Source organism: Bombus terrestris, chromosome 12 (genome assembly GCF_910591885.1).
Source record: "Bombus terrestris chromosome 12, iyBomTerr1.2, whole genome shotgun sequence".
Lineage (NCBI taxonomy): Eukaryota > Metazoa > Arthropoda > Insecta > Hymenoptera > Apidae > Bombus > Bombus terrestris.
Window position 1 is genome coordinate 10,411,024 of NC_063280.1, and position 27,093 is coordinate 10,438,116.

General features: G+C 37.7%; 2 protein-coding genes across 4 annotated transcripts in view; one reads left to right on the forward strand and one right to left on the reverse strand.

The window, feature by feature from the left end:
- Window positions 1-25,068, forward strand: part of LOC100648765 (neprilysin-2) — a 38,643-nt gene extending 13,575 nt beyond the window's left edge. The window contains exons 1-10 of one of the 3 annotated variants that reach the window (XM_012314825.3): window positions 2,897-3,297; window positions 16,827-16,975; window positions 19,748-19,885; window positions 20,188-20,433; window positions 20,658-20,869; window positions 21,270-21,446; window positions 21,534-22,028; window positions 22,131-22,422; window positions 22,521-22,771; window positions 23,499-25,068. In XM_012314825.3, coding sequence (XP_012170215.2) covers window positions 3,266-3,297; window positions 16,827-16,975; window positions 19,748-19,885; window positions 20,188-20,433; window positions 20,658-20,869; window positions 21,270-21,446; window positions 21,534-22,028; window positions 22,131-22,422; window positions 22,521-22,771; window positions 23,499-23,837 — 2,331 coding nt within the window. In that variant the 5' untranslated portion in view covers window positions 2,897-3,265 and the 3' untranslated portion in view covers window positions 23,838-25,068. Of the gene's footprint in view, window positions 1-2,896; window positions 3,298-16,826; window positions 16,976-19,747; window positions 19,886-20,187; window positions 20,434-20,657; window positions 20,870-21,269; window positions 21,447-21,533; window positions 22,029-22,130; window positions 22,423-22,520; window positions 22,772-23,498 lie in introns of those variants that run through there. The other 2 variants (XM_012314823.3, XM_012314824.3) reach the window with 2 other exon arrangements.
- Window positions 25,069-25,245: 177 nt separating this feature from the next.
- On the reverse strand, window positions 25,246-27,070 carry LOC100642381 (eukaryotic translation initiation factor 3 subunit G). Its single transcript, XM_003399644.4, has 3 exons — window positions 26,929-27,070; window positions 26,121-26,578; window positions 25,246-26,035 (listed from the first exon to the last, which is right to left on the reverse strand). The coding sequence occupies exons 2-3, from the start codon at window positions 26,563-26,565 to the stop codon at window positions 25,623-25,625; spliced, it is 858 nt and encodes a 285-aa protein (XP_003399692.1). The 5' UTR covers window positions 26,566-26,578; window positions 26,929-27,070; the 3' UTR covers window positions 25,246-25,622.
- Between the last annotated feature and the right edge of the window lie 23 nt (window positions 27,071-27,093).

The window sequence follows — 27,093 nt, forward strand, 5'->3', positions numbered from 1 at the left end:
TTGCTTCTATCGATGGAAAATAATGAATGAAGTTGAATGAAACTTTGCTTCTATATAGACATATGAACGTAAATTCAAAAGGATGTATTTGTACGATCGATTAGCGAATAATAGGATAATTATTCGGTTGCCGGTAGCTAATTACTAAGGGAAACCTACTTGTTTGCTTTCTTTAATTATTCCCTCAATATACTAAGTACATCGACTGTATTTACATACTGTTTAAACATGGTTTAATATAGTCGACAAAATAACCCCTTCAGGCTCGATGTTGCGTATACCCGACGACAAAATATACGAACATTATGTCTTCTTTACGCAAACACGTAAAAGAAATTCGGCTGCGGACGGATTCGTTATCAAACGACATAACAGAAAATGACGACGGAAGAAATACGTTTAAACGTAAATCGAAAGTTAAATATTTACCATTTGACGCGAAAAAGTCACGCCGTGAAGAGTTCGCAATTGCTAAAAGGTATCACGTTACTTAACTGCCAGTCAAATATTTCAGTTGTCCGATCGTCCAATGAAATACAGCCTAACGCGTAGAATGGAACGACCTGCGATTGTATGTTCACCCTATGTAGGTTGAAGCCCTACAGAGTTTCGCAGCCGTTTCTGGAACAGTAGTTTTAAAGTTTGCGCGCAATAGTTTTGAAGCACGAAGCTAGAAGACCGACGTCGGTCTCTATAACTTTCGGAAACTCGGCCAAACTTACGCACTCGCGCTTCCCACCTAGTCAGACGGTAGACGCTAACAAATGAATCTCGTCGGAGACGCCACTCCATAAACCGTAACTTTTTCAAAGAAATCGATTCCCTCTCGAAATAAACGACGCTGTACGAATAATCGAACGGCCGAGGAGATCTCCCGCGTGGGTGTATTTTAAACAGTTTGTAAGTGACTATTTTAAACCTGTCGTACTCTTCTTCTAATAGGAATCGTTCGTTTGAATCATCGTTTTTCAAATTAGAAAATAAAAGTCACGATTATAAGATTTGATGGTGTTTCTTGAAAAAATATCGTTCGTTGTATCGTCGCGGTATTATTTTGGAAAATATGCGACGAGTTATCTACCTGTTGTATCGAATCGAACGTGCCAGGAATATAGTACAACGCGGTTGGTTTGATGAAAGCAGCATTTTTTACAAACTATTTAATAAAGCTTATTTCACGAGCGTTATCTGTTTTTCATTCATGATTGATGTGTTTGGTACACGATTTAATTTAAGCTAATGGATTATACCGTTCGTGTATTGTTCTCGCAACCAGTTGGAACCAGTCCCCTATTTTAATCTCGCGTATACAATTCATGGTTTGACAATCGTTCTCGCTAACGAATTCATAGGAATGGAATACTTGCCTTTGTATCAAGCTGACTAATGTATCGTAAAACGACAGAAATTGCAATTACCTTGTTAGCGAATTAAAGCTCATCTTTCTTGATGAGGAAGCAGAAGGAAATAAGTTTGATTCTAAATTCATATACGCAAGATGTCTCGATTAAAAAGTTGACAAGTTCGAAGATTAAAACGTTCGATATTTGCGATACGATATTGCGATGAAAATAAATTAGCGTAAGAAAGTATTAATAATTGTTCTATTGAAAATATTAATCATACGAAAGGTTTTGATAAATCAATTTCAATCGAAGTTCGTAATCCTGGTATTCCGTTTGAAGCTTCGGCGTGCGACTATGTGCACGTTACTCATTGACGTTCATCGGCACAAAATAAATGTTTCCGTGATGCACGGTAATCTCAGTGTCGGTCATGTAGAGGAAGAGAACAATTTTTCCGATGTTTCGGAAATCATTGACGTGCATAGTATCATCGTTCCGTGCAGAGGACGAGCGTCAGAAAAAAAAAAGAGGAATCTACCAACGCACGAAACGCTTAGACGGCTTTATAACGTCGGAAAAGAATGAAACTTCATTCGATCGTTCTTGCAAACGATGTAGAATAATAAAATGAAAAATAGACATTAGAAAAATAAACGATAATTTGTCAGCGTTTAATTTCTCATATAATCGTTGAAAGATAAAAAGATAATTACGAACTTCTAAAGTATTTAACGAACTATATAACATAAATTTCCTGGCATCTTGAAAATCATTGATCTATATGTCCACAAAATGTAAAATACTTTATATCTCAATTATAGATTCAAACACGTGCAAATATTCGCACGTGCGGACGCTTTGTTTTAACGAAGATCAAACGAATTTCTGATATTCCAAAAATAATTAAACTGATAAAATATAAGGGGAAAATGAAAAGAAAATCAAATCAAACGTATAAAAATAAGATATCGTCAAATAGAGTAAAGTTCAAAGAAATAATATGACGAACACTAGTCAGTTTTTCCATATTCCGTACTCAAATACACCACCACGCTCTCGAACCACTAAGAGAAGAAGAAAATCGATGAAATTTCTAATGACCGAAATTACTTCAAATTGATCCTTCTGTGCCGCGTAATAACAGTGCATTCGTATGACTACGAAACTTTAATACTATGAAAAATAATAAACGAAACGTAGAAGCTGATAAAAAGAAGAACGCCTCATTGTAAAATAAGGATATCTACGATATACTTTCTATAGCCACTGTAAAAAGACTCGGAGAATCCCCCAGTGAAGATATTATTTCCAAAAAGTTAGCAACTCGAGCGACGAGTTAACTCGACTTGCTCGGTCAACAGGTTAAAGCGATCTACATCGAAAATTATCGGTGCATACCGATATAATCCGCGATCGAATCGCAGATTTTCGGCAAATTGGCCAGGATCCTTGCGGGAGCACGGAAAAAGGAAAAGGAGAGTATCGAAACGCGGAGCCGCCGAATGGGAACGAGAAAGAGAGGGCGAGAGAGGTAGGGAGAGGGCGTTTAAATACGAGGAGAGATGCGCGTGCTCCTTCAGTCTGGCGCTAACAGCCCAAACCGATTCATATCCGGCCCCCAGAGGAAAGGAAAGAAGTATCGTGAGGACGCATCATCGATAAATAACAGAAAAGGAACATCTCGAGACGAAGAATCTTCGATTTCCGGGATTCGCGAGAATCGCGTCATTTTACAGAGAGAAAGAAAGAGAGAGAGAGAGAGAGAGAGAGAGAGAGAGAAAGAGAGAGAGAAAAGAAATTGATAGTGAGGGCTATTTGAAAGGACCAAAGAAAGAGTGCGTGTAGTAATGTGTCAGTGAAAAGTTTCGATAGAAGCAAACAAGAAGAAGAAACTTTAGAGAAACCGAAGAGAGGACAGAATGACAAACAGCATGAAGCAGACTGTCATTAAGTGAGTTTCATTCGTTTACAGTCGCATGAAAGTTGGGTAACGGTGCATAAGAAAATTGGCGGAATCGACTCTTGTGGATTCCAAGAGAAATTGTATGCACAGTGTAGACATTATCATAGAGTTTGCGACGATGTTATGATCTTTACATGCACGACGATCCATAACACGAACATTTTATTCGATGATTTATCTTTAGGATAGAAATTTATCTTCGGGAAAGTAGTCTCGTTCCATGATATCGTTTATAATCAGGATAATCCGATTTTGTCGCATCGTTGTACTTTCCTGTTTTTAACTTCGCTTCAATCAGAATGATCCTACCGTCTATAAGATCTCTATTTTTCTTTGCTTTTCGTATTGTTGTTTTGACAGAGTTACATAATCTCGTTAAAAACTAGTCACCTTGGTAAAACCACGCGACGTTAGATTATAGCGAAAAATTATCTTGTTTTGGCGGATGAAAGAGTGTTATCGTTGATAAGGATATGTGGAGGTAGTTAAAGTAATCGTTTGCTTAGTTTATTATCATTGCAAATGCACATTGGCTATTGTTCAGCTATAACACGGCGAACTTGTATAGGGACGTTTCTAGCAACGATAAACTTAACCGACTTCTCAAATAACCGTATGAATGTCCATAAATTGAGTATACATTGGCTCGACGGGAGGTTCATTAAAATTAAAGAAAAGAAAACAAAGAACCAACGAGTGTTTTGTTTCCTTTAAACGTGGAGCCATTGCTCTGTTTATTTGGCTGCGAATTTGGCGCCGAGATAGAAACTTATCGTGACGTACATGTACGATTCGGTATTATATCGATTTAAAAATAACGCTCCACGTTGTTTATCAAAAATGTTTCCAAAACTGTCAGATGCATTATCGTCTGTCGTAAATACAATAGACCTATTTCTTTTTATTTCGAAGCACGATATTCCAAATAAGCCATGTAACTCGTTAAGCCTTCGTTCGTTCGAGAAGGAAGAGGAATTCTTTATCCGGTAGAATCTCCGTTAAGCCTGGCAAATGTTCATAATCGTGACGAAAGAAGATAACTATCGTAACGAAACATAACGCGCTAACAAGCCACGAATACGCTAAAAGGCCGGAATAATCGTTAATTCAACGATATCTTTCGTTTCTTAACTATTTAGCAGTCGATATCTTCGACAGTGTTTTATATCGTTCGGTAAAATTAAATTGTTTATATATAAATCTAACGTCTTATGAATCATCGTTCCTCCTCTTCGAGAGAGATCTCGTGATTTCAATGCAGGCTGGGATTCTCGGTGATAAAACACACCAGCCAGGCGTTGATGTTACGTCGTTATTGTAACCGCAACGTTTTCGAAAGCCCCTTAAAATTCGCCCGCAAGTCCATCCATTGGGTCGTTCGATTTCACTCAAAGAATTTCGACGTTGTGCAAACCACTTAACGTTTACGATCGTATCGTTTATCGATTAGGTTCCTTTTGTTCCAATCGTCGACCTAATACGTTGTTTTTATAGAATTTTCTCAAGATTTTCTCTTTGAAGATTTCGCAACTCGTAGCATTTTTACGTGCCAGTCGTGCTTCATCAAAAACTGTACGTTGATTACGCTTGTAATCGAATAATCCTACGATATTGTATTTACTCGTTCGTTGCTACATGACGAGAAACGACGGACGATTCGTTCGAGACATCGAAATAACGTCACTAATTCCAATTTACTCCCTACTCGACGAAACCAATTAGTAAGGCATTACTAACGATTTTATCGCAGAGTGGAAAGACGTTCTTAAGCTTCTGACGAATCCTATCGCGATATTCAAACTTTCCATGCCTCGATCTCGCTATAGTTTCAATCGAAAACAAATTTCCATGTTTTCAAAATATCTCCAACGTACGATCGGAACTCGTCTATCAATAACTGTTCTCCGTTCCTTCGCGCTTTCATCAAATTTACTAAATTTTCTAACGTTAAAAAAATACGATTCGCTCGAAAATGATAGAAAAATATGCAGCAGAATGAAATTAGACGATCATCCGTCTCGTTTTATAACGAGTTACGCGGATCAACGGATCATTGTATAATTGTACGAAAGATGGAAGGATTTGAAAACTTTATCAAGACGCTTCGATGTTATACGATTGAAAGGTTTTCTTAGCTCGACCATTTTGTTTGTCGCGGGACATCGACACGGTCTTGATCGAACTCTCGTGTTCACAGCTGGTTATAACGCGAATGCCGGTGGTGACGCACGAATGCGATCAACCACTTCGGTAATCGATTGCGTCAAAAATGTTTTGCGCCCGAGTTTTTGCAAACGCGACATGCATTTCGAGACGAGGAAACGTGCGGTGAACGTACCCAACACCGAAGACACATCGATCGTTGTGATCGTGCCTTACACTCGAGTCACGGTGAAAGTTCTTCGCAGCCAGTTTCACGCTATTATATTATATCGCGTATTATATCGTGACGATCAGAAAACGATTAATCCGTTATTAATTATCACAGCGTTCGTTCGAAGATCGGAAAAAATTTGGTCAAACTCTATAGAATCGATCGCGATCTTTAAATGAGAATCTTTGTTGGTTGAAATATACGTTTGTCGACAAAACGATATATAAGTTACTTTACTTACATACGTGTTTCAACGTTACCTTTTTATTCCACTTGCATAAATTATAGCGTTATACGGTTCTAGTATTATTTCACTGGCTGGTTTTTCATGAATGAACACAACTAAGAGCGTATAAGGAAATGCTTACGCGTACGTTCAATTAATTGCAGAGAAATACATTGGATTTCTATTTATTTGCATAGAATTTAAAAATACGTTTCTTGTACTTCGCAGCCACCGTGTACGCATGGAACGAATCTTAAACATTTAAAATGGTCGATCGTTCAGAGAAATCTACGTGGAAAATAGCTCGCACTTTCCAACGTCGCGTCGTTTTGAATTTTAAGCTTGATTTCACGCGACGAACCTTATCGCTTCCTCGACGCCATGTTTCCGATACACCGTCTCGGTTTCTTTTTCCAGGTCCTTCGCGAGGTCACCTTCTAAATCATTTTTACAAACAATCGCGACAACCTTGCATCGCTTCCCCACGATTGCACAGTCGCCTCTCTCCTTTATTGATTCCGCGTGGTTTCACGGTCGATAAATGGGATAACGATAATTCAAACGATAATAACGATCTTTGTTTCGATCAAATTTCCCGTGAACCGGTAAATAGAAGCGAATACAATATGTTGCGCCATTGTGAAACGTACGAGGTGCAAAATCAATTTCTGCGCTTGTGATCTAAACGAATACTGTTTTCTCCTCTTCCTATTTTATTCGCTTGTACGAAGCAAAAGCTTCTACTATAGAAAATCTGTTAAATCTTATATCCATAGACTACCTAGAAATAGATTTTTATCTGGAAAATAAACTATCGACCATATGTTAAAGATAATACCAATGGTTTCTTTTCTGTCGTGGATCAACTTTCCACTAAGTAAACTCACGGTGTTCTGTAATTATACATCTCGTTCGCTTATAACAAAGAATGTTATTGTTAATCGCTTTTCTTGCATATTATTTTCTCAAGCTGTGAAATGAAGCGTGTAAAAGGAAATTCGTAAATGCAAATAGGGAGAAAGCAAATGGAAAGTAAGAAGAAGCTTTATTTTTAATTACCTCGTATATTGTATGCAGATGAACTTTTTTTTTTCTTGATTATTTATCACATTGAGATATTGCCAGCAAGAAGAATTAATAAAGACGATTAATAGATGCGTTAATAAATATGTGTACGTTGTTATATCGTGAATACGTAGACATTGGTTGAATTGAATAATTGTAGCTGTTGGCAGTTACTGTCGTAAAATTTGTAAGGCCATGCAATTTTTCATTTCACACAAATTACACTCTTTGCGATGTACGTAATGGGAAGTGATTATTTTATTTAAGAAATACCGTAATAAATTTACAAATTAGGACTAAAGATCACCGTTGCGTAACAGCTCGGTTTCCTCTTTATTCGAAAACAGATTGTCTTTTAAAAATATACGCTTTTTCCTATGGAATACGATAATTGTTAGCACGTTCATAAGCTGTTGCACGTTCGTCGAATTTAAAAGTAGAGAAAAGATTGAAAAATACCCGCATGCAGGCATTCCTTCGGCAACAGATCCAAGGTACATTCGTCTCATAAAGACGTTATTGTCGGTGTTCGTTCAAGGTGGCCGTTTATCTTAGTGAAAAACGGAACGGAAATATACACGACATTGAGCCAAAGATATTGCTACAATCTCATTAACAGCTGAAAACAGACTCGCTCGGTGTAACATTTTTAGCGATTCACCATGTTCGTAAAAGTATCTATATGCATTGATAAAAGCAGCCATATCGATAATTCGGAATGTAATTAATATATTTGACGAAACTCGCAAAGGTGGTTCTAACGACAAGGCGATCGTCTGAAGCAATGATTTCGTCCGTGGAACGAAGGGAAACTCGATAAATAAATGATCGAGGAAAGAAATAAACTTATCGCTTAACAAGACCGGTGTCTTGTTAAATTTAATTAAATTCGACAAAGTAAAATCGTTTCTTAAAGTTTGAAAATTTGTGGCCACAAAAGCCAAGAGCGTAAACCCAAAACTGTCGCGCGAAAGTGTTCGTAAAAAGGAACGAAATTTAAAAACTTTCGAATTTCTAAGATAAAGTCGATAAGCGTTGAGTAAACTTAGTAGCGTAACGTTTCAACGGTTTAATAAGTTTTTATATGGACGGCGCTAAATTGTCGATGAAATGGGACAAGTCGTTTGTGTCATGACGCTAATTATCTCTGGCTGCCGCCTCTGTGGCATACCTGGACCTGACGACGCGACGCCGCCACGTTACGCTATTGTGATACCTCAACGTTGCAACACACGTTATCGTAGCGGCATAAGCAACGTCGATGGTTAGGTAATTCGTCGACAATATCCTAGTCGATGGTATAAGTGAATTTCGTCGTTCTTTGAAATAAACAACAACGTACGAACGAAATTCGCAGATTTTCTTGAATTCGTTGGACACGATGTAGATGCGATTTGGAGGTATAAGAACGAGTAAAGGAAAAAAGTGGTGCACTTTTTATTAAAATTTTTACGATACCTTCGTAAGAGAGGAAGTGAAAGTGCTCGATTTCCAGCGAGTGACCAACTGGGAGAAACCTCGTGATCTTAAAATAAAACTTAGCCAAAGATGCACGCACGTTGTTTGCACGGCATGAATTATGAAAGTCGCGCGTGTTGCAAGCATTTTACGCGGTTCCACGCGAATCGAAGGATAATAAAACAATCGTACGTATGCTGATGCACCATATAAATATTTGCAAGCAACCGCGGCCGTGTTGAATTTTGAAATCAAGGCAAACAAATGGTGCGCGATAAATATCCTGTTCGATGGTCTAAGATGTAAAGTTTATTTGCTTTTTTATTGAAAAGAGAGAAGATAGTTTTAAATGTTCTATATCACGCCTAGTATATTTTTATTTTATTTTATTGTTTTATTATACGGTAATATCTTAGCGTCGTTACGATAACGTTCATTGAAATTAAGGTGTTAAGCCCAAAACGTATATTTGCGGGGGAAAAATAAAGCAGGTATCTGCTACAAATAATTTTTTACGTTTCGGTTCGATACATAAACTTCAAGCAGAATCTAAGCAGAGTTCTAAATGTCTTATTTAGTTTAGAATTTCTTTCGTTCGGTATATCTGGCTTTGGTTAATTTCAAGTTACGTAGGTGCGTTTGCTTGGACACGTGAGAAAATATCTAAAGTTACGTTTTATAACAACTTTTTTAGCCAACTTTGCTTGTTATAGTATATCGTGTGTATGTACTTTCTCTTAACTCGATCTATATGCTTTTGCCTATAGTAGAAGAAAAACAATAACAAAGAATGTATAAAATTAATTTCAAGCAGTCTTGCTGCTACCACATCTCTTTTCTATTTTTACGACTTTCCATTTCGACTGTATACTTTCACAATATCTCACTCCCTAAGAGATATATCCGATAATTTTGCTGTTTCGAGCGACATTTTGGACGAAATTAATTTTCAAGGACCCGTTATCGTAAAATTTGAAACTTGTTCCCAAGTTTCGCTGTAAGTGATTCTCGGAAATTAATTTCATGCAAAAAATTGTTTAAATTTCGTATCGATACTGCTTAATCTAATCAACGTGGAATTCCTTTCGTTCTATCCTCGAGCGATCTGCACACAATACATACTGTGTAAAGAAGTAATGAAAAAGAAATATTGTTCTTGTCTCTGGTACGTGATTATGGCTGAATCGCGACGTTCTTCGTTTACATAGCTGCTTGTGCATAACCGGTTATATTTACCGATAGATCTTTGTCTTATCAAGCATACTTCTTTGGCTTCTGTAGAAAAAAGACACGTTACTTTCTACAGGAAGTGACTGTTTCGCGTAGTACTGGTTCAAGACTGATATAGGACGACTGTTCGATCGTTCGAGCATGGCTGGTGTTGGAATTGCACGTATCCGCGCATATGTCTTTCGTTAACGTTTTAAAAAATTGACTCGCTGATGATACAACGATATACGATTATATGTACGATACACGTTCGATAAATCGGATTCGAATCTACGTGCACGATGATTTTTTTTAAACCTTTAAGGGCGCGATAACCTCCATCGAACGTACTTTAAAATTCGTTTCACCTTTGCTAGTATCTCGTCTCTTCCTGCTACTTTTTACTTCCGTGATAAGCATTTGCAGTCACCTTGAAACCGCAAAGTATCGTGCCTGACGGAACTGGACATATCACGAAGGTAGCCAATCGAATTTGTATTCCACGCGCTCACTCTTTTGTTTCCTTATCGCGTGCACCCTGAAGAACAGCCGAACGAGGTCCCCTAGTTTTGCAAATTCCTGCTAAAGAGGTCAGCGAAGAAAGGAACCCGGTTTCAAACGAATTAATTGAAAATCGAGGCGAATACCGGTAAACCCGTACTACGCTGTTGCGAGATCTTCGTTCTTGGAGAGGACCTCGTTCGACGCCCACGTCGTCTCTTCAATAAGAAAATTGGAGAAACTGCGCTTCGCAACTGCACTTTTTAAGAAGCTCGAGCGATCGTAACGTTGAACGTGATATGTCCCATGCGAAACGGGCAAATTGAGGAAGCACGTTTTAAAGTGGCCGTACAACGTGAAGCTACGAAATCTACAGACTCGCCGTCTCCAATTTTAACGAATCGTGTAATTTGCGAATATAAAACGATCGTATAATTTCAGACAATTGAATTGTAATTCGTTCGCGAGAATTTTGCAGAGGTGGTTTATGGCATTCGCGGTCAAGATCGCGAAGAACTGGCGGCGCAGTTCGAGGACACGAGACGAAGTAAACAATGGAATTGCAGAATTAATTTCACGTTTGGAATTAAATAATCAAACTTCGATGGTCAAATAATCGAACGCTACTTTCCATATCTATTTAATTATTATTCAATTACTACGTTTAAACTTTACTTCGATAGACGGTGAATATGAAAACGCGTTATTTATTATGAAACGATAGATTCTCTTTTTTTCTTTAATTATCGAATTTTACCCGACGGAATTTCCCTCGCTGAACTAATAATTTCTATTCCAATAAACCGAAAGAATCTGATTAAATTCGATTTCGATGATCAAGCGATGATTTCGACGATGTTAACTAAAAATAAAAGGGATCAAGTGGAATGGAAAAATTATAAGATGGTCCGAAGAAGGTCGAGTCTCGTGGCACGTGCAAAGGACGCGATTCGATTATTAGCATGCAATCCACGCTCGCTTTGTACCATTTCAATCCGACACGGTTTCGTGGTCGCCTGACCGACGAAATGCTCGCTGGAAGGTTCAACCGGGCCTGACCGGAGAATTTCAACTCTAAAAGGCAACAAAACATCTCATTACTTCTACCTCGTTGCACACAATACACCCATTGTTCAAGTATATTTCGAAGAACCGATTAGTATCGAGAATTAAATTAAAATGATGGACAAAGTGCGAAAAGCAACGACTTAATCGGATCGTTTCCTAACCGCAGAGTTTAACGAAATTCTTCGCCGCTTTACAGCCAACAGACTTTAACGGTAAAAGTTATTATCGCAACACTACTTGTATAACGTTTGCTCGATTTCGTTTAAGATTTATCGCGCGTTATTTACTTGGAGTGCAGTTTCCAAGAAACTTGTTGTTATTCCATGAATCGAACTAAATACGTTTGCGTGGTTCCACGTGAAATTGGATATTGGCTGCTCGTTTTCCAAGCTGTTTACATCGTCCGAACAATCTATTTCACGTGTTTTGCGACCAAGCGTGATTGCCTGGCTACTGACGCGACAAATTCGAAATTGACCAGGCCGCTAATTTTGTCCTCCCGAGGGCAGATAGCACAAAGTAGGGGATGCCTCCTCGTGCTTCTCTGATAATCTCTCGATAATCTTGATGCTTTTGCACGAAACTTTTAAGAAACTCGGCTTCTCGTTGATACTTACCTAACGTAACACTCGTTAAATATTCCTACCGCTTATTCTCATATCCGATGTATTTTTAATATCTCTCATTCCCGATCCTTCGGCAATTTACGACACTGTCGAATGGCTAAATAGCTTATACATTCGTTCAAACAACTTTGATGCCTTCAAAACCTTTTCTTCTAACCGTGTAAAAAGATTTTTCTATCGATCGTTAATAACAGAGACTGACATTTCCATAAAGAAGAAATAAAACGCACCAGAGTCAAGATCAGTTTTTCCCACGCCAAATACATGCATCAACCCGAACGACGCTCCTAAGAGAATATCCTAAAGAGAGAGAGAGAGAAGGAGGAGAGAAAAACAAAAAGAGCGGCGTTACACGGTCGAGTTACCCATTATCGATTCATCGATCGCGCGAGCGGCGAGCATCGCGATATTTACCGCTGGATCGCTGTTTCGTTCGCACAGGAAGTGTGTCAGGGTGATCGTAACCGAGTTTTCACACGATGAAGCGCGCTGTTGTGTCGGTTTCGTAGCGCTGTTAATGGCATGGAAATTCGACCGCGTGGAGGGAAAGAAGGACACGCTCCAAACGATTTTTCCCAGGTTTTAGCCGGCTTCGAGATTTATCACGAGCTTGGCCATTGACTTCAAAGCGTCCCGGTGCACGCCGTCCCTGGAAAAGGTCAATACACTCGAGTTACATCGCGTCGCGAACCTTATTGCTCGGCTCGACGCCCGCTACGTCGTCGTCCAACTTGAAACGGTTTACTTACTGTAACGGCGGTGAGCCGATTTACTTGCTTCTCTCGCCTTTGTTGCCACTCGATGCCAGTACCCTAGGTGTGTGCAAACGATAGGAGGATCGAGCCTCTCGTACGCGATGAGAGCTGCTTTTAATTAAAATTTGATTGCGCTACTCGCACGGCAGGGCTGTTAAGTTTTGTCGTAAAGTTAGGGCTGATAACGTAGTTGCCAATGCGCCAAGTGCAGAGTTTTAAGAGAGTTTTGCAGGCGCGTCTAGAACATGACAAAGGAATATTTAATCTTCGATAAACCTGTTTCATTTGCATTCTGTAGTTTGTTATGGCGGGACATTTAATCCTTTGACGCTGATTCTAATTAATAGTTCCTCGATTCGGATCGAGGAAGTAATTGCGATCAATCGCAGCTTGCTATTCCGATAGCTAAGTAAGATTCTCATTCTAAAAAGTTAAATTGAAATATTTCAATTGGCACGCAACGTTGAAAAGTAAAAAAATAGAAAAATATTATAAGATGGAGCAGCGGTTAATTTTTTGTTATTAACCGAATGTTAATGAATCTTTCATAAAATAGACATGGCGATAAGCTCATTGATGATTCGAATGGCAAAACACAGATTAGTAGGATCAAGCTCGTTTGATAATATTTGCGTAAAGAGCGGATAAATTAAATATTAATATTCTTTTTTGCTAAAACGATTAAACGGTTATCGTGCAGTGTGAATAACCAGGAATTACATAATCGCGAGATTATGTCCATAAACTTTGTACAAACGACGTAAAGCTATAATAACGTAAGTAACGTGAGGCTATATATCGTATCTATGCGTGTAGGATATTTATTTATTATGAGAACGTTCACCTATTTTTCCAATAACGTTGTTGCGTCTGCCATTTGAAAAGTTTACACGCTTCAAACGTTGCACTTAAATGCGGTATGTTAAACTTCTTCTGATACGAACGGAGTTAGCACGGTATTTAGCCATAATTCTTACAGCGGAAATTATAAAACGGTATTTATGGTTACTGCCTATGTATTTCTTTCCTACCTTACTTTGCATAGGATGTTCCAATTGAAAGTACTGTTGAACCACCGGTATTTGAATTAACCATCATCTTCCAAATAACGAAGCTATGGATTACGCGATAGAGAACATTGATATTGATTATTTTTGAAACATTCGTAGACAAAATAGTAGAATATTAGAATAGTAGATATCCGGATAACAGAGACTAACAGAGACGAAGTTTGAAATATTCTGCAATTTTATTTTGTGCTCCATGATCGATACCTATACGATATATCTAGCGAAACCAGAAATTGAAAAATCTTCATCATCGTAGATAAGTATCGACAGGTTTTACGCTATTCTTCGCTTCGTCGCTAGTATTGGGAAATATCTAATTTTCTTACGCGACGACCAATAAGCTGAATAAGTTATACCAGTTAGCCTTGGGCTGTATTTTATCGATAAATGCCACTATATCGTCTACACCCATGATCGATCGAAGAAATCTCTTCAACATGTACGTTACAACATTGTACGGCAAATGTACTTCCTGTTGTTCAAACACGTCGCGTTTACACGCGTTAAAAAATTTGATCCGGTTTTCGTTAGCATATATTACAATGTAATATATCGAATTTGAATGTAGCAGCTAACAAAATAGAAATCCAATGGAACGATAATATAATACAAACGACATTAAGCGGTTGAATGGAAGAAAAACAGAATTACTACAAATAATACAAAGATAAAATATTACATCTACGTGTGTTGCTAACAATGAACGCATTTCGCTCGTTTAAGTGGTATTTGTACGAGCTGTTTTAGTTCACGCTTGGCCGCCAACTCGAGCTACTACTCGCTATCGAAAGGTAATCAGGTTCTGCGTAACGGTGATCTAGAAGAATATCGCGACTGGTTTCAACGTTCTACGCGTTCGTACTGCTGCAATTATTCGTGTAGAGCGTAGAATCTACGGGGAAAAGGGTCGAACCGCTAGTTCTAGCGACACAGTTCGGTGAGCCGTGGTTTTATACTACGCGCCATAAAAAGATGACGCTTTATCGACTGCTTTCGGAATCCAGAATTATAAAAAAACGTTTTTACACAAAACGTAAAAGTAATAGTAATAACAGTAGTAGTAGTACTACTAGTAGTATTTGTTTATTGCATGGACTTTCGTCTGTTATTATCTTAAAGTCAGACGAACATATCGCGATAGTTACGCTTACTCTTCTAGTTTACGCTATGCTTATTGACATATCATTTATTTACAATCGGTACTTCGATCTATGTTACCATTGCTTATTACCGATGAAAGAGATATACGATACACAGTGGTATAACATCAAGGAAAATCTACGTGGCGGAAAATTTGTACATTCCGATATTTATCTGCCTTGTCGATTTTCTCGATCACCGTTTGATTTTGTTAAAAATGTTGAAAGAATAGCGTTACGATTAATTGTTACGCAGTTTACAAAGAACACCAATTGCGCAATACGATGTTGTGTCACGATGAATAATGATCCGTGTCTATGAGGTGACAATGCGGGTAAGTGCAACAAAAGAAATCGATAATGACCATTATGTATATGTGTTTTCGACGGAATCCTATTCTATCTTGAAACGTATTTCTGAAACTTTTATATCATCGTTGCTTCTTCCATGATCCTTCGCGTTATTATTATTAAATTTATCAACACTTTCGTGCTACTACTATCGCTTTATTCGCTTCACGATCGGTAAATTAATTTTACTTCGTAAAAGTACAAGTATATATTCGATCGTGATTTATAAAAAGTGAAATGGGATTGAAAAATGGGAAATGTGTAGACGGGTGAGTCATAAAAGAAGGATAAACGCGTGTAAAGCTAATGTTTGAAACGTTTTTACAAAGTAACAAAAGTAATTATTGTGTTTTGCCCGCAGCAGTTCGTTCATGTAGGACGAGATCCAATGATTGCCGAGTAATAAATTGCCGCTTTGTAACTATTCATGAGAGGATTCGCAAGAATTCCATTTCTCATCCGCTTAATCTCCAAACTTACGTAAAGGATGGATATAATTGTAAAACTAATGCTTACATAATCGTCATTTAGAAACTTGTTTATTCTTTAAAAAACATATTGAATTTGAATTGAATAGAATCGATTACAGGGACCAGATTATTCTGGTCGGCTCTTAGATTTTCGTTTTTATTAAAATACGAATTTTTACTAAATTTATAAAATAATTTGCGTCTTATTTCCTACGAAATCCTACGAAATATCGTATATGTGAAAAAAATGCGATTTTCTTTCGTCAGATATTATTTTATTTACGACGAAACAGGAAGCTATTCTGGTTTCCCTATTTCGAAACCGTACCACCGCGAAACTATAAAAATGACGATCATCAACGCTCATGGAGTTCCATTTTCTCGAACTCTTTTCTTGTGAATCATAGTTTGCGGTTAATTCAACGTAGACTTCAAGGTTCGCGAAACCATTAACACGAAACTATACTCCGACGTATTTCCATTAACAGCCGACTTTTACTACTCGCTGCTGTTTAGCAGAGCGGAGAAGATCGATCTTCGTGGATCATGTACGATCTACCAGTTCCTTCCAAGGACGTAAATGCGCGAGGAGCGACATAAATCTTATTGATGGTCACGTGCCTGAGCGGGCCTCGCGTTAAAATTCAAATTACGTAAAACGGAATTCTGAAATATGCGGTAGAAATTGTTAATTCATGCCTAAATCTGCTATCGGTAGATTCTTAAAATAGTTTCACGTAGAAGTTTATGAATACGCGTTTTTTAAAGGTTCGCATGATTTCTGATACGACGAATAAAGTCTTGTTTTCCTTTGCGTTATATATCTTCTCGTACGTCGTTTCATTCCGATATCTTTGATAGCAGTTTCATATCTTCGATAATTCCAGTGTTAAAAATCTTGCCACATGCCTATTCCATCTTCTTATCGTTCGGTTAACGTGTCTCTCTTTTTCGTACAAAAAGCACGAGATTATCGACGTTCAGATGAACAGCGCGATAGAAAGGGAGAAGAGAAATATTGACATCATCGTTTTTTATTTTCAATTGCGAAACTTTATTTACTGGCTTGTTAATTTTAAATCGCGTAAAACGCAAGTTTCTCGTGATAAAACAGGCCGATAATAAAATACAATGAAACGATCGCGAAGAGAAATTTATCGAAAGGGAAAAAATATTCGTTTCGATCATTCTATGTTTTGTTTCAGAAATCCAACATGGTGGAAGAGGCGATCGACGTTGGAACGCGGGCTAACTGTGATAGCAGTTTGCGGAGTGCTCTTATGCATCGCTTTGGCTGTTGCACTCGGTGTTCTGGCTGCGAACACCGCAACCTGCGACACGTCATCTAGAAACGGTAAGAATATCTGCAAGTGCACGGTTTGACGATTTGCAAGAGATGTTGACCTATGCCTGAATCCACGATCTCGTACAAAGTGTATTCGATATCGAATACTCGTTCTCGATCGTGGTCTAAGAGCATGTTGAAAGTTTAATAAGAATCGTGTTCTGCATATTTTTCCCTGACTAATTGCACTCCTGTAGTTAGGTCGTATGACTTAAGTACACGCCTTAACGAGCTTATAAATGCCATAATTACTTTCAACGTGGTTTCACGAAGACGACGAACCATCGTTACACTTCCGCTGCGATTAAAACACTGTCTAACATCGTTTAATGGCTACCATTAACAATCGTCGAAACATCGATCGAGTCCTGTGATTCGTATCGTGAATATCGGTTTTCGCCGAAATCGTGCAATTAGAATCGCAGAGTGATCGTCGCGTATCTCGAAACAACAAACGAGGAAACGGAGAAAACGATTGTCCGACGATAATCCGTAAATTGTTTCCGTTGAAACTCGTATTATGGCCTTTTAAATGATTTCAAGAAAAATCAGATAGATGTAAAAGTTTTGTCGGCTCGCGCATTGTCTTCTTCAATGACGTTGCTTCTTTTTCTTTCTTTTTTTTTCTTTTTATATAAATTGCGATGGACTTAAATAGAAATTAGTTCCACATAATAACTAGACTGCGCATTTTATCCGTTTCTTTCCATGCAAGTTCTTTTTCTACCGTTTTAATTCGACCCGCGTTCAACCGATAAAAATTCGGAAGCGACAAGCTTCTCGATCTCCTGCACGAGGAAACGGTTTGATAACGGTTTCGTGGCTATGTCAAAAGGAAATATTAAAAAAGAATTTCAGTCGCGTGAAAGCTGGCCAAACGGGCTTACGATCGAGTCGTCATAAATTTCATTGACAGTTAGTGTCACGTGTGACCTATTTTCTCACGTTGATTTATCCTTGCGAATCTACGCGCTTCTCTTGGTTTCTCGAAATATCATATTGTTGCATTAAACAAGTATATTAATATTCTTTTTTCGTTCGTTAAATTTTATCGCCCTAGCCTTTGCAATCGTAGTAATTAGTTTAAACTATCGATCTATTATTAGGACTATTAGTCTTACTTAGGAGAGTCTTAATCGCCGTTACTAACCGTACCTGACGAATGTTTATATCGTATTGTTGTTATGTAAAATCTATTTAGCCAAGGATATATGTATGTATTAATTAGTTTCGTTAGCTTCTACAGGTGCGTTGCGTAACTTAGCCCATTTCTTTCCTAGTCCAACGCATATCGAACGAAATACGTACCAACTGACTACGCGAATCATTGGGAATTCAGATGGCCAAATTTCGTACCACTACTCGTAGATGACCAAGAGCGATCGATAAAAATACACGTAATGGTTATTACGTAACGTTTAACGTATGGGAACGTAGCGTGTACTAGGTAAATCCTGAAATCAAACCCAAAAAACAGCGCTGCCGTCTTACCCTTCTCTCGTCTACGAGATTACGATCATATGAGTAAGTCGGACTTGATCGTGCGATAATCGCGTAACTTTATACGGTATGGTGAATCCGTGAATACACATTTCCTCTTTCTTTCGTTATAACGATCGGCCGACGAAGGATATACCGTATCACATCCGAAACGCGTGATTTAACGTAAAAAAGTCGTGACGTCAATAAGAGCGTCCCGATTCTGACGCATCGAGGTAAGTGATCATTGTTTTGAGAGTTACTCAGCGGGGCCAGGTCGTGCTTTTCGGTGATCCACGCCCGCGAACTAAATAAGAAGCCCAGCTTTCCAATCTGTATATTTTCGATCGAGTATCGATCGACCACCCGCTAACATCATTAAAGAAACAACCAAATATGAATCATCGAAATATTTTTACGGATCATCGGCAAACGATCATGTTTTAGGAACTAATCGTCGAGGCAATGGCGCCGATACAATGTTTCTTTTTCTTCTTCTTTTCGAACGGTCATGAAGTCGATCGATGAGAATAAAACGATCGGTTTTACGATCCGGTCAGAGTATCTCGACTTTCGTGAATGTGTAAGCGTTCGAAGGCTAGCGAAGCCTTTTCTCGCGTCTCTATTTTCGCTTTCTCTAGAGGAACAGCGATGCTTGTTAACGAGAAACGGAACGAATGCCGAAGACGAACGTGGTTGCAGGCTTTTCGATGAATTCGCGTTGATTGATAGGGGAGGTGGTTGTACACGTTTCAATGGATCAATCGCTTAAGGCTGATTACTGCGATTACACTTTGAGCGGCGTCGCATTGCACGTGTTTGCACGAAGGTTCATTCAAACTGTGAAGCGAATAGCGACTGCAACGATGTAGAAAGACGCGTGACGCCGCTGGTTAGACGGTTTAACGGTTATATTGCTTTACATTCCTCGTTCTCGGACGAGCAAATTTATTCTGCCACACCTTTTTATCATTCGAGATAATCTTCGAGATACTCTTCGAGACCGCTCTTTTAGCTACTCGTTACAGGTGGATGCGATACGTGGAAAGTGCTTTCGTATCTCGCATTCATCCTGAATGATTCTTCTCCTAGTGAAAAATAGGACTTTACGAATATACGATACAGCACTGTGTAAATGCAATGGAAATAAAACGTGATAGTGGAAATCCGTAGTCTGTTAGACGATAAGATTGCTTGTTATCATGGCTTAAAAAACGACCGGCACTAACAATCATTAACATTGTGGTCCTGCGTTATTTTTGTGTTGCAACTGCACCTGCATCTGCACCTGCACGAGAGTAGATCCTGTTAACTCAGAGGGATTACCATCCACAGCCGATGCCCTAAATGGATATCAACAGAATAAAGGCGTTCACGTCATTGACAAAGGATCCAGCTGTGACGAGGACGTATGTTACACGAAAGAATGTATCCATACGGGTTAGTAAAAATTTGATCAACTTAGACAAAATTATTCGTCGCGATAAAACTTTTAACCAACCCGGTCGACCTAGGCGACCGTAACAGGTAGCTGGGTTTTCAAGTCTATATTTTTCTGAATTTCCATTTTTTTTTTCTTTTTTTTTTTGACATCTTTATGTTGAAATTTATATAAAGATCGTAAATATTAACGTTCCAAACGCTTCTAAAAGTTTTATCGTTCAGTTCGGTTGCCTACCGCTGTAGTATTTCATTACGACACGAAAGTAATTTTACTAATAGCGCTAATCGTGAAACTTTAGCCGCTAGATTGTTGAAGAACATGGATTCCGAGGTAGAACCGTGCGACGACTTTTACGATTTCGCTTGCGGTGGTTTTCTGAAGTCGACCATCATCCCGGATGACAAGACCAGCGTAAACACATTCACTGAAATTAGCGACGAGCTGCAGAACCAGCTAAGAGCCAGTATCGAGGAGAAAAGTTCACCGGATGAACCGAAACCGTTCAGACTCGCCAAGAATTTGTACAAGGCTTGCATGAACAAGAGTGAGTACATACACATGTACTTGGATTGGTTATCTCCTGTTTGCAATAAACAATTAAAATGTATGTGGAAAATGTTAAACAGTAATCGCAGGACGTATCTTAGTTAGCAGAAGAAACAAATAAGAACGTAAAACGGATTGAGAAAATATGTGGTCGGGTGATTACGGAACTTTTTTAGTAGCTATTAAATAAGATGCTCAGATTGGAAAATGTAATTATTTCAGCGGTCATCGAGCAGCAAGGTTTAAACCCGTTGCTCAACATTTTGCAAAAACTCGGTGGCTGGCCTGTATTGGAAGGTGACCAGTGGAACGAAAATGATTTTAACTGGAAGGAGTCGGTGTACAAATTCCGCGAGATGGGTTACTCTGTCGACTACTTTATAGATTTCAGTATCGGCGTTGATCTGAAAAACAGCACGAAACGAACAATCGACGTACGTATGAGAACGAATTTTCAATCTTTACGCGTACCCGTAAAACTTTAATCTCTCAAGCCAGCGTGAAATCGTTCTCAAATAGAGGCGAAACGTAGAAGTCAAACGCGCGAATTGCTCGTGTAAATTTAACTTTCCTTAAAGATTGTACCATTTAGCGGAATTTTGCAATGGTAATTATTGATTGCGAATTCAAATTACATTTACAAGTATAATTCAATATTTATCTAAGCTTGAACACGTTTCTTAATAATTATGATTTTGTTTGCCAAATGAATAGATGATTTAAAATGTGCTTGCCGAAGTAGTGATTATATCAATGTCGCAACTCGGTTCAATACGAAATTTAATATTTAAGAATCTTTTTTCCATGGAATTTGAAAATGCTTTGTTCTTGCAGTTGGATCAGGCAGCCCTTGGACTATCGCGTGAATATTTGTCCAAAGGTTTCGATGATAAAATCGTGCAAGCCTACTACAGCTACATGGTTGATATCGCGGCAATTCTTGGAGCAAATAAAACCGATGCAAAAACTGAATTGAAGGAGTCGTTGGAATTTGAGATGAAACTTGCCAATGTATGTTAGTTGTTAAATCAAATCGTATGATAATATACAAAACATCGTGCAATGATTAACGAGTCGAATATAACGCTGATTCTGCAGATTTCTTTGCCGAATGAGAAACGTCGCAACGCTACTCTGCTCTACAACCCCATGACGATACGAGAGTTATCCAAGACCTATTCCAGTATCCCGTGGAAGGAATACTTCAACACTCTTCTGGCTACTAGTGCTCAAGTAGACGAAGACGAAGTCGTGATCGTTAGCGTTCCCAATTACATCACAAGCTTGGAAAAATTATTAGCCACCACACCGAAAAGAGTACAAGCTAACTATGTGATGTGGAGAGCAGCCGCGTCTTCTGTAAGCTATCTGACGGACGAAATTCGGAAGAGACAACTGCAATATTCCACGGCGTTAAGCGGAAAAACGGAGAGAGAACCCAGATGGAAGGAGTGCATCGATACAGTTTCCAGTAGCTTGGCCATAAGCGTCGGCGCTATGTACGTTAGGAAATACTTCAAAGAGGATGCCAAGAAAAACGCTGTAGACATGGTGGCTGATATTAGGCAAGAATTCACTAAGATACTCAAAAAGGTACGTTTGTTTCAGATGAGAAGACTTATCGCTTCCACCTACAATATCACGATATGAATGCTTCGAAATTTTTCAATTTAAAGATAATTTGACGTTCTTTAGGTTGATTGGATGGACGAAGAGACGAGAAAGAGTGCTCTGAACAAAGCAGCCAGCATGTCCAGTCACATCGCTTATCCCGACGAATTGCTGGACGACAAGAAACTGGAGAAATTTTACGAGAAACTGGAATTAACGACAGATAATTACCTAGAAGGTATCTTAAATCTGACTTTATTCGGGGTCGAGTATTCTTTCAGTAAACTGAGAAAACCTGTGAACAAGACCGACTGGGTAACTCACGGAAGACCCGCCATCGTTAATGCTTTTTATTCGTCCATCGAGAATAGTATACGTGAGTATCGTTTTATAAAAGTCGATGGAATGATAATTTCGTAATAAATCGTTGACTGATACCAAAAAGACGATAACATTTGTATAATGCTTTTGCAGAGTTTCCCGCTGGTATCTTGCAAGGTGCTTTCTTTAGTAACGATCGACCAAGGTACATGAATTATGGCGCTATCGGTTTCGTTATTGGCCACGAAATAACGCATGGCTTCGATGATCAGGGCAGGCAATTCGATAAAAACGGAAATTTGGTCGACTGGTGGGCACCGCAAACAAAAGAAAAGTATCTGGAGAAAGCAGAGTGTATTATTCACCAATACGGCAACTACACCGTGGAAGATGTTAATTTGAACGTAATGATCGACTTTTATTATACGCTGTCTTGTTTCCGTTTCTTCCTCGTTCTCAATTGTCCACGATCATTTGCGTCAACCGATACAAATATTTGTTTAATACGAATTCTAATTTTAGGGGTATTGAGGAATGTCAATCTCTTTATTCTATACATTACTTTACGTAAACTTCATCGAGCTCTTGCAATGCACATAATGCTCGATATTCACCGATGATATTCAAATATTGAATTTTTTCTTACAGAGGTCAAACTCATGCATAATATGCACTTGTGAATCAAACGTTAGATAACAGCTGGTATAAACACGAAATTTGGCTTCGTAGACTAGTTATTTTAACGTAGAATAATATTTCTTAAACAACGAACATGTTCTTGACAGTTTTATTTTGTAATAATCGCAACTTTTTTGTCCGCTAAGGTTTATTGAAACCAGGCATATACAGATATAAATATTGATGACGTTCTTTAGTTTTCTTCTTTTTTAGTATCAATTTCGCGAGCTCGCTGTTTTTTAGATAGGCAATGAAACATCATAATTTATAAATCTTTCGTTTAAAGATTTGAAGGCATGTATAATAACGCTATAGAAATTTAAATGCAACGTTATATTTCTTCTTCCTTCTCTTACTTCCATTCGTTTAGAAAATAATGCGTGTCTTAAATATTCATCCAGAAAGAAGGAAATATAGACATATAAAGAAGAATCGCTTCGTTTCCTGTTACAGTTAAATGGTATCAACACTCAAGGTGAGAATATCGCCGACAACGGAGGAATAAAAGAAGCCTATTTAGCATATCAAGAATGGGTACAAAGAAATCATGCGGAGCCAAAATTGCCAGGACTCCCTTATAGTCCTGAACAATTGTTCTGGATCAGTGCAGCGAACACTTGGTGTAGTAAGTACAGGCCGGAAGCGATGAAACTTCGCATTACCACTGGTTTCCACAGTCCTGGTAAATTCCGTGTTCTGGGGCCACTTTCCAACATGGAGGAGTTCTCGAAGGATTTCAACTGTCCTCTTGGCTCGAAGATGAATCCCAAAAAGAAATGCGCTGTTTGGTAAAGATCAATAGAGTACAAGAACAATGAGATAGCAGAAGTTATAGTTAACCAACAGCGATGAAATTTATTCTTCAAAATGTTAAAGAAGAAATGATTCATGTCTGAAACAGCTTTCCTCTGGAAGTTTCGTTAGAATTGACAATCTGGTTCAGACAGCGGAAACTGTTAGAAATAAAATTTTCGTGTAGCTCGGCGGATCGTCGTAAATCATGATGGAATCTGCTTAAGGAATAAAAGTGAAGGTGCTTCAGTAGCAGTGGAACTGATGAAATTCAATTTAGAGGCACGATCGTGCTCGAGAAAGATCTCACTAAAGATGCCCAAAGAGATCCTGGTTCATAAATTGACTTGAATTACATGGTTACACAGTGCATGTTACTAACATTGTTCGCTAATATATAAGTCCTTTTTTATGAGAGAGACGTCCGAGTTCCGACTAGTATTGTAAATAAAGAAACCAACGAGAAACGAGGCAGCGCGTCATGATGATATGAAATTTTCTGTAATTGCATTCTAGGAAATCGAATAAGCGGGTGTTATAGGTTCTGAAATATTGAAGAAAAATGGAACGAAAATGGACACGTTTAAACTGTGATGATTTTATAGGAAACGACAATAAAATAGTGAAAACGGTCTTTCGATTAAAACTGTAGGATGACGCGCAAACAAAAAAATATATATATAATTATATTGTTAATTATATTTTCAAATGACATTGTTTTACTGATATATATATATATATATATTTATATATATATATATATATATGTATATATATATATTATTAATATATATATTTATATATATGTATATATTAAACGATGAAGTTAATACGTGTTTTTTTGCTATCTGTATGATATTCATTAGGCTCCGTTGAGCAGCGTAAGGTTGTTCATTAGAGTTACCATTTCAAAGTACTTAGACAATGTAGTATTAATCGTAGTTTTTAACGTACAGGTGATGAATAAACACCTGTGTGATTACTTTTATACTATTTTACTTTTGTTTTTGCATCTATGTATCACATAAGCGTTTATTTGTATCGGAATTTCTTTGTTTCTCGATTTCAATCACAACATTACCGCGTGAGGATCTAACACTCAGAGCCAGCGATACTACTTATATTTATTATAATATCATATTATTTTAAGTTTAAACAGTTTAAATGTATTCAGTTTAGGTTTAAATGTATCCAGTGTATTTTTGTTGAATATAAAATTTTTAGAAAAATATCAAAGAAAAAATTTCATCTTAAATTTGACAATAGGATTGAATACGAATGTCTTTTTACATGTTATACATTGCAAATATGTACACATTTTTAGTTATATTATACAATTCCTTGAATAAAATAAAATCATAAAATACCTAACATAGGAATTGTTAACAACCAATAAATACGCTCCAAGTTTCATGGCATATTATTTATTTTTGATCAAAAAGGAGATAAGGATACAAATTACATTTTAATTGATACATCATTTTTTAAAGTAACGAATACAAGAACTTCATGTTCGAATGAATTAAAAATGATAATAAATTGTGACACCAGGAAGCAGAGTTGTCATTTCGCAGTTGGTCGCATATAATTTAAATAATTATATTAATAAACTACAAATATGGTTATGAATATATTTGCTACGCTAATTTTTATTGTGCAATGCATTAAAATTTGAAATAAAAAGTATTGTACTCTGCTCCTGGTGTCACAATTAAACATCTACATATCATCTATATTTTTACGCGGTGTGTAATCCAAGTAACGAAAATCGAATTTTCATTTAACTCAATTACTTTGCTGTTGCGGTTTTGACCAGTCTACATTCAAGATAAGGTGATCGTAGCCATACCCATTAAGCGTAGCAATAGCTTTTGCTGCTTCCATTTTATATTTGAAATGTACATATGCAAATCCTTTGCAAAGATTAGTTTGTTTGTCCTTTGCAAGATAAAACTTAAGAACAGATCCAAATGGCTTGACAAGTTCATCCAAATCTGCATCTGTAGTACTTTCTGATAAATTGGAAATACGAATAGCAGTAGTATCGTCACGTCTTTGCATCTGCATAGAATCTCCTCGTTTACTGCCTCCATCGCGCATGCCAGGTGGTATGTATTTACTACCCTGAGGTTTCAATTCTGTCATTGCTCCAGGAGCACTAGTATTAATAAGTGGCTTTTTATCATCTGGCACTTTACCTGCAAATTAAATCACATATTCTATTAGAATCATATAATCTTAAATGTTTCTTTCTAAAAATTAATTTATCATAATGAAACATACCTCCAGCAAGGACAGTGTCTTTGTAAGGGCATTTGGAAGTCCAATGGTCTCCATTACAATTACGACATTTAACTACACCTTTATCTCCCATACTCTTCAACTTGTCAAGGCTATCTTCTTCAACCTTATTTTCTTCTTCTTTACTAGAAATGAATTGCATGAAGACATCTTCACCTCCAACTGTAGTAGCAGGATTAGGTCCAGGTCGGTCATCTGCAGAGTCTCCGAATTTTGCCCAATTTTTACGGGCGGCAATTGTCTTTGAAACAACACGTCTCTCGATCTTATATGTTCGAACTACCTTGACCTTTTTATTATCTTGATTGTACTTGTATTCAGTGAGGATTTTAAACCCATTTTCATAAGTCTCTGAAGGCGGAGGTAACGCTCCTCCCTCTTCTTCTACTTCATCTGCCCAGCTGGATTTTACTTCTGCTACAGGCATTCCCGTAATTTATCTGATACAGACAAATATTACTATTAATGATATTTTCAAATTATTCAATAATAGATGAAAAATATAAAATTAAACTGCTTTGAATATATGACAGACGTGACGCAATAGGTTAAGTAGTAACATTAGTAAATGAAACGATATTGATAATATTAAAGCTGTTTAACTACAATAGGCAACAAATAATTAAAACGTAACATAGTAAGCGTCACATAAAAGGAATTTACAATATTGTATTTTGTAATATAGTGAACACATTGTGAGAAAAGGCACGTTTACGTTAGAAAATTGTAAAAATAATGTGACGGTAGAAACTTTATCTTTTGATGAAAATATATTAGCGTGAATATTTACCGTTCAAAGTTATTGCACAGAGAATCGATGTGAACACAATTATTATAAAAAATTGACAGAAAGCAAACTCTATGAAACGTAAATGAAAATGAGCCGAAATGGAGAATTTTCCGCATGTGATAAATTGGCGTGTCAGCCGCTCTAGTGGTGGTTTTTTGAAACATG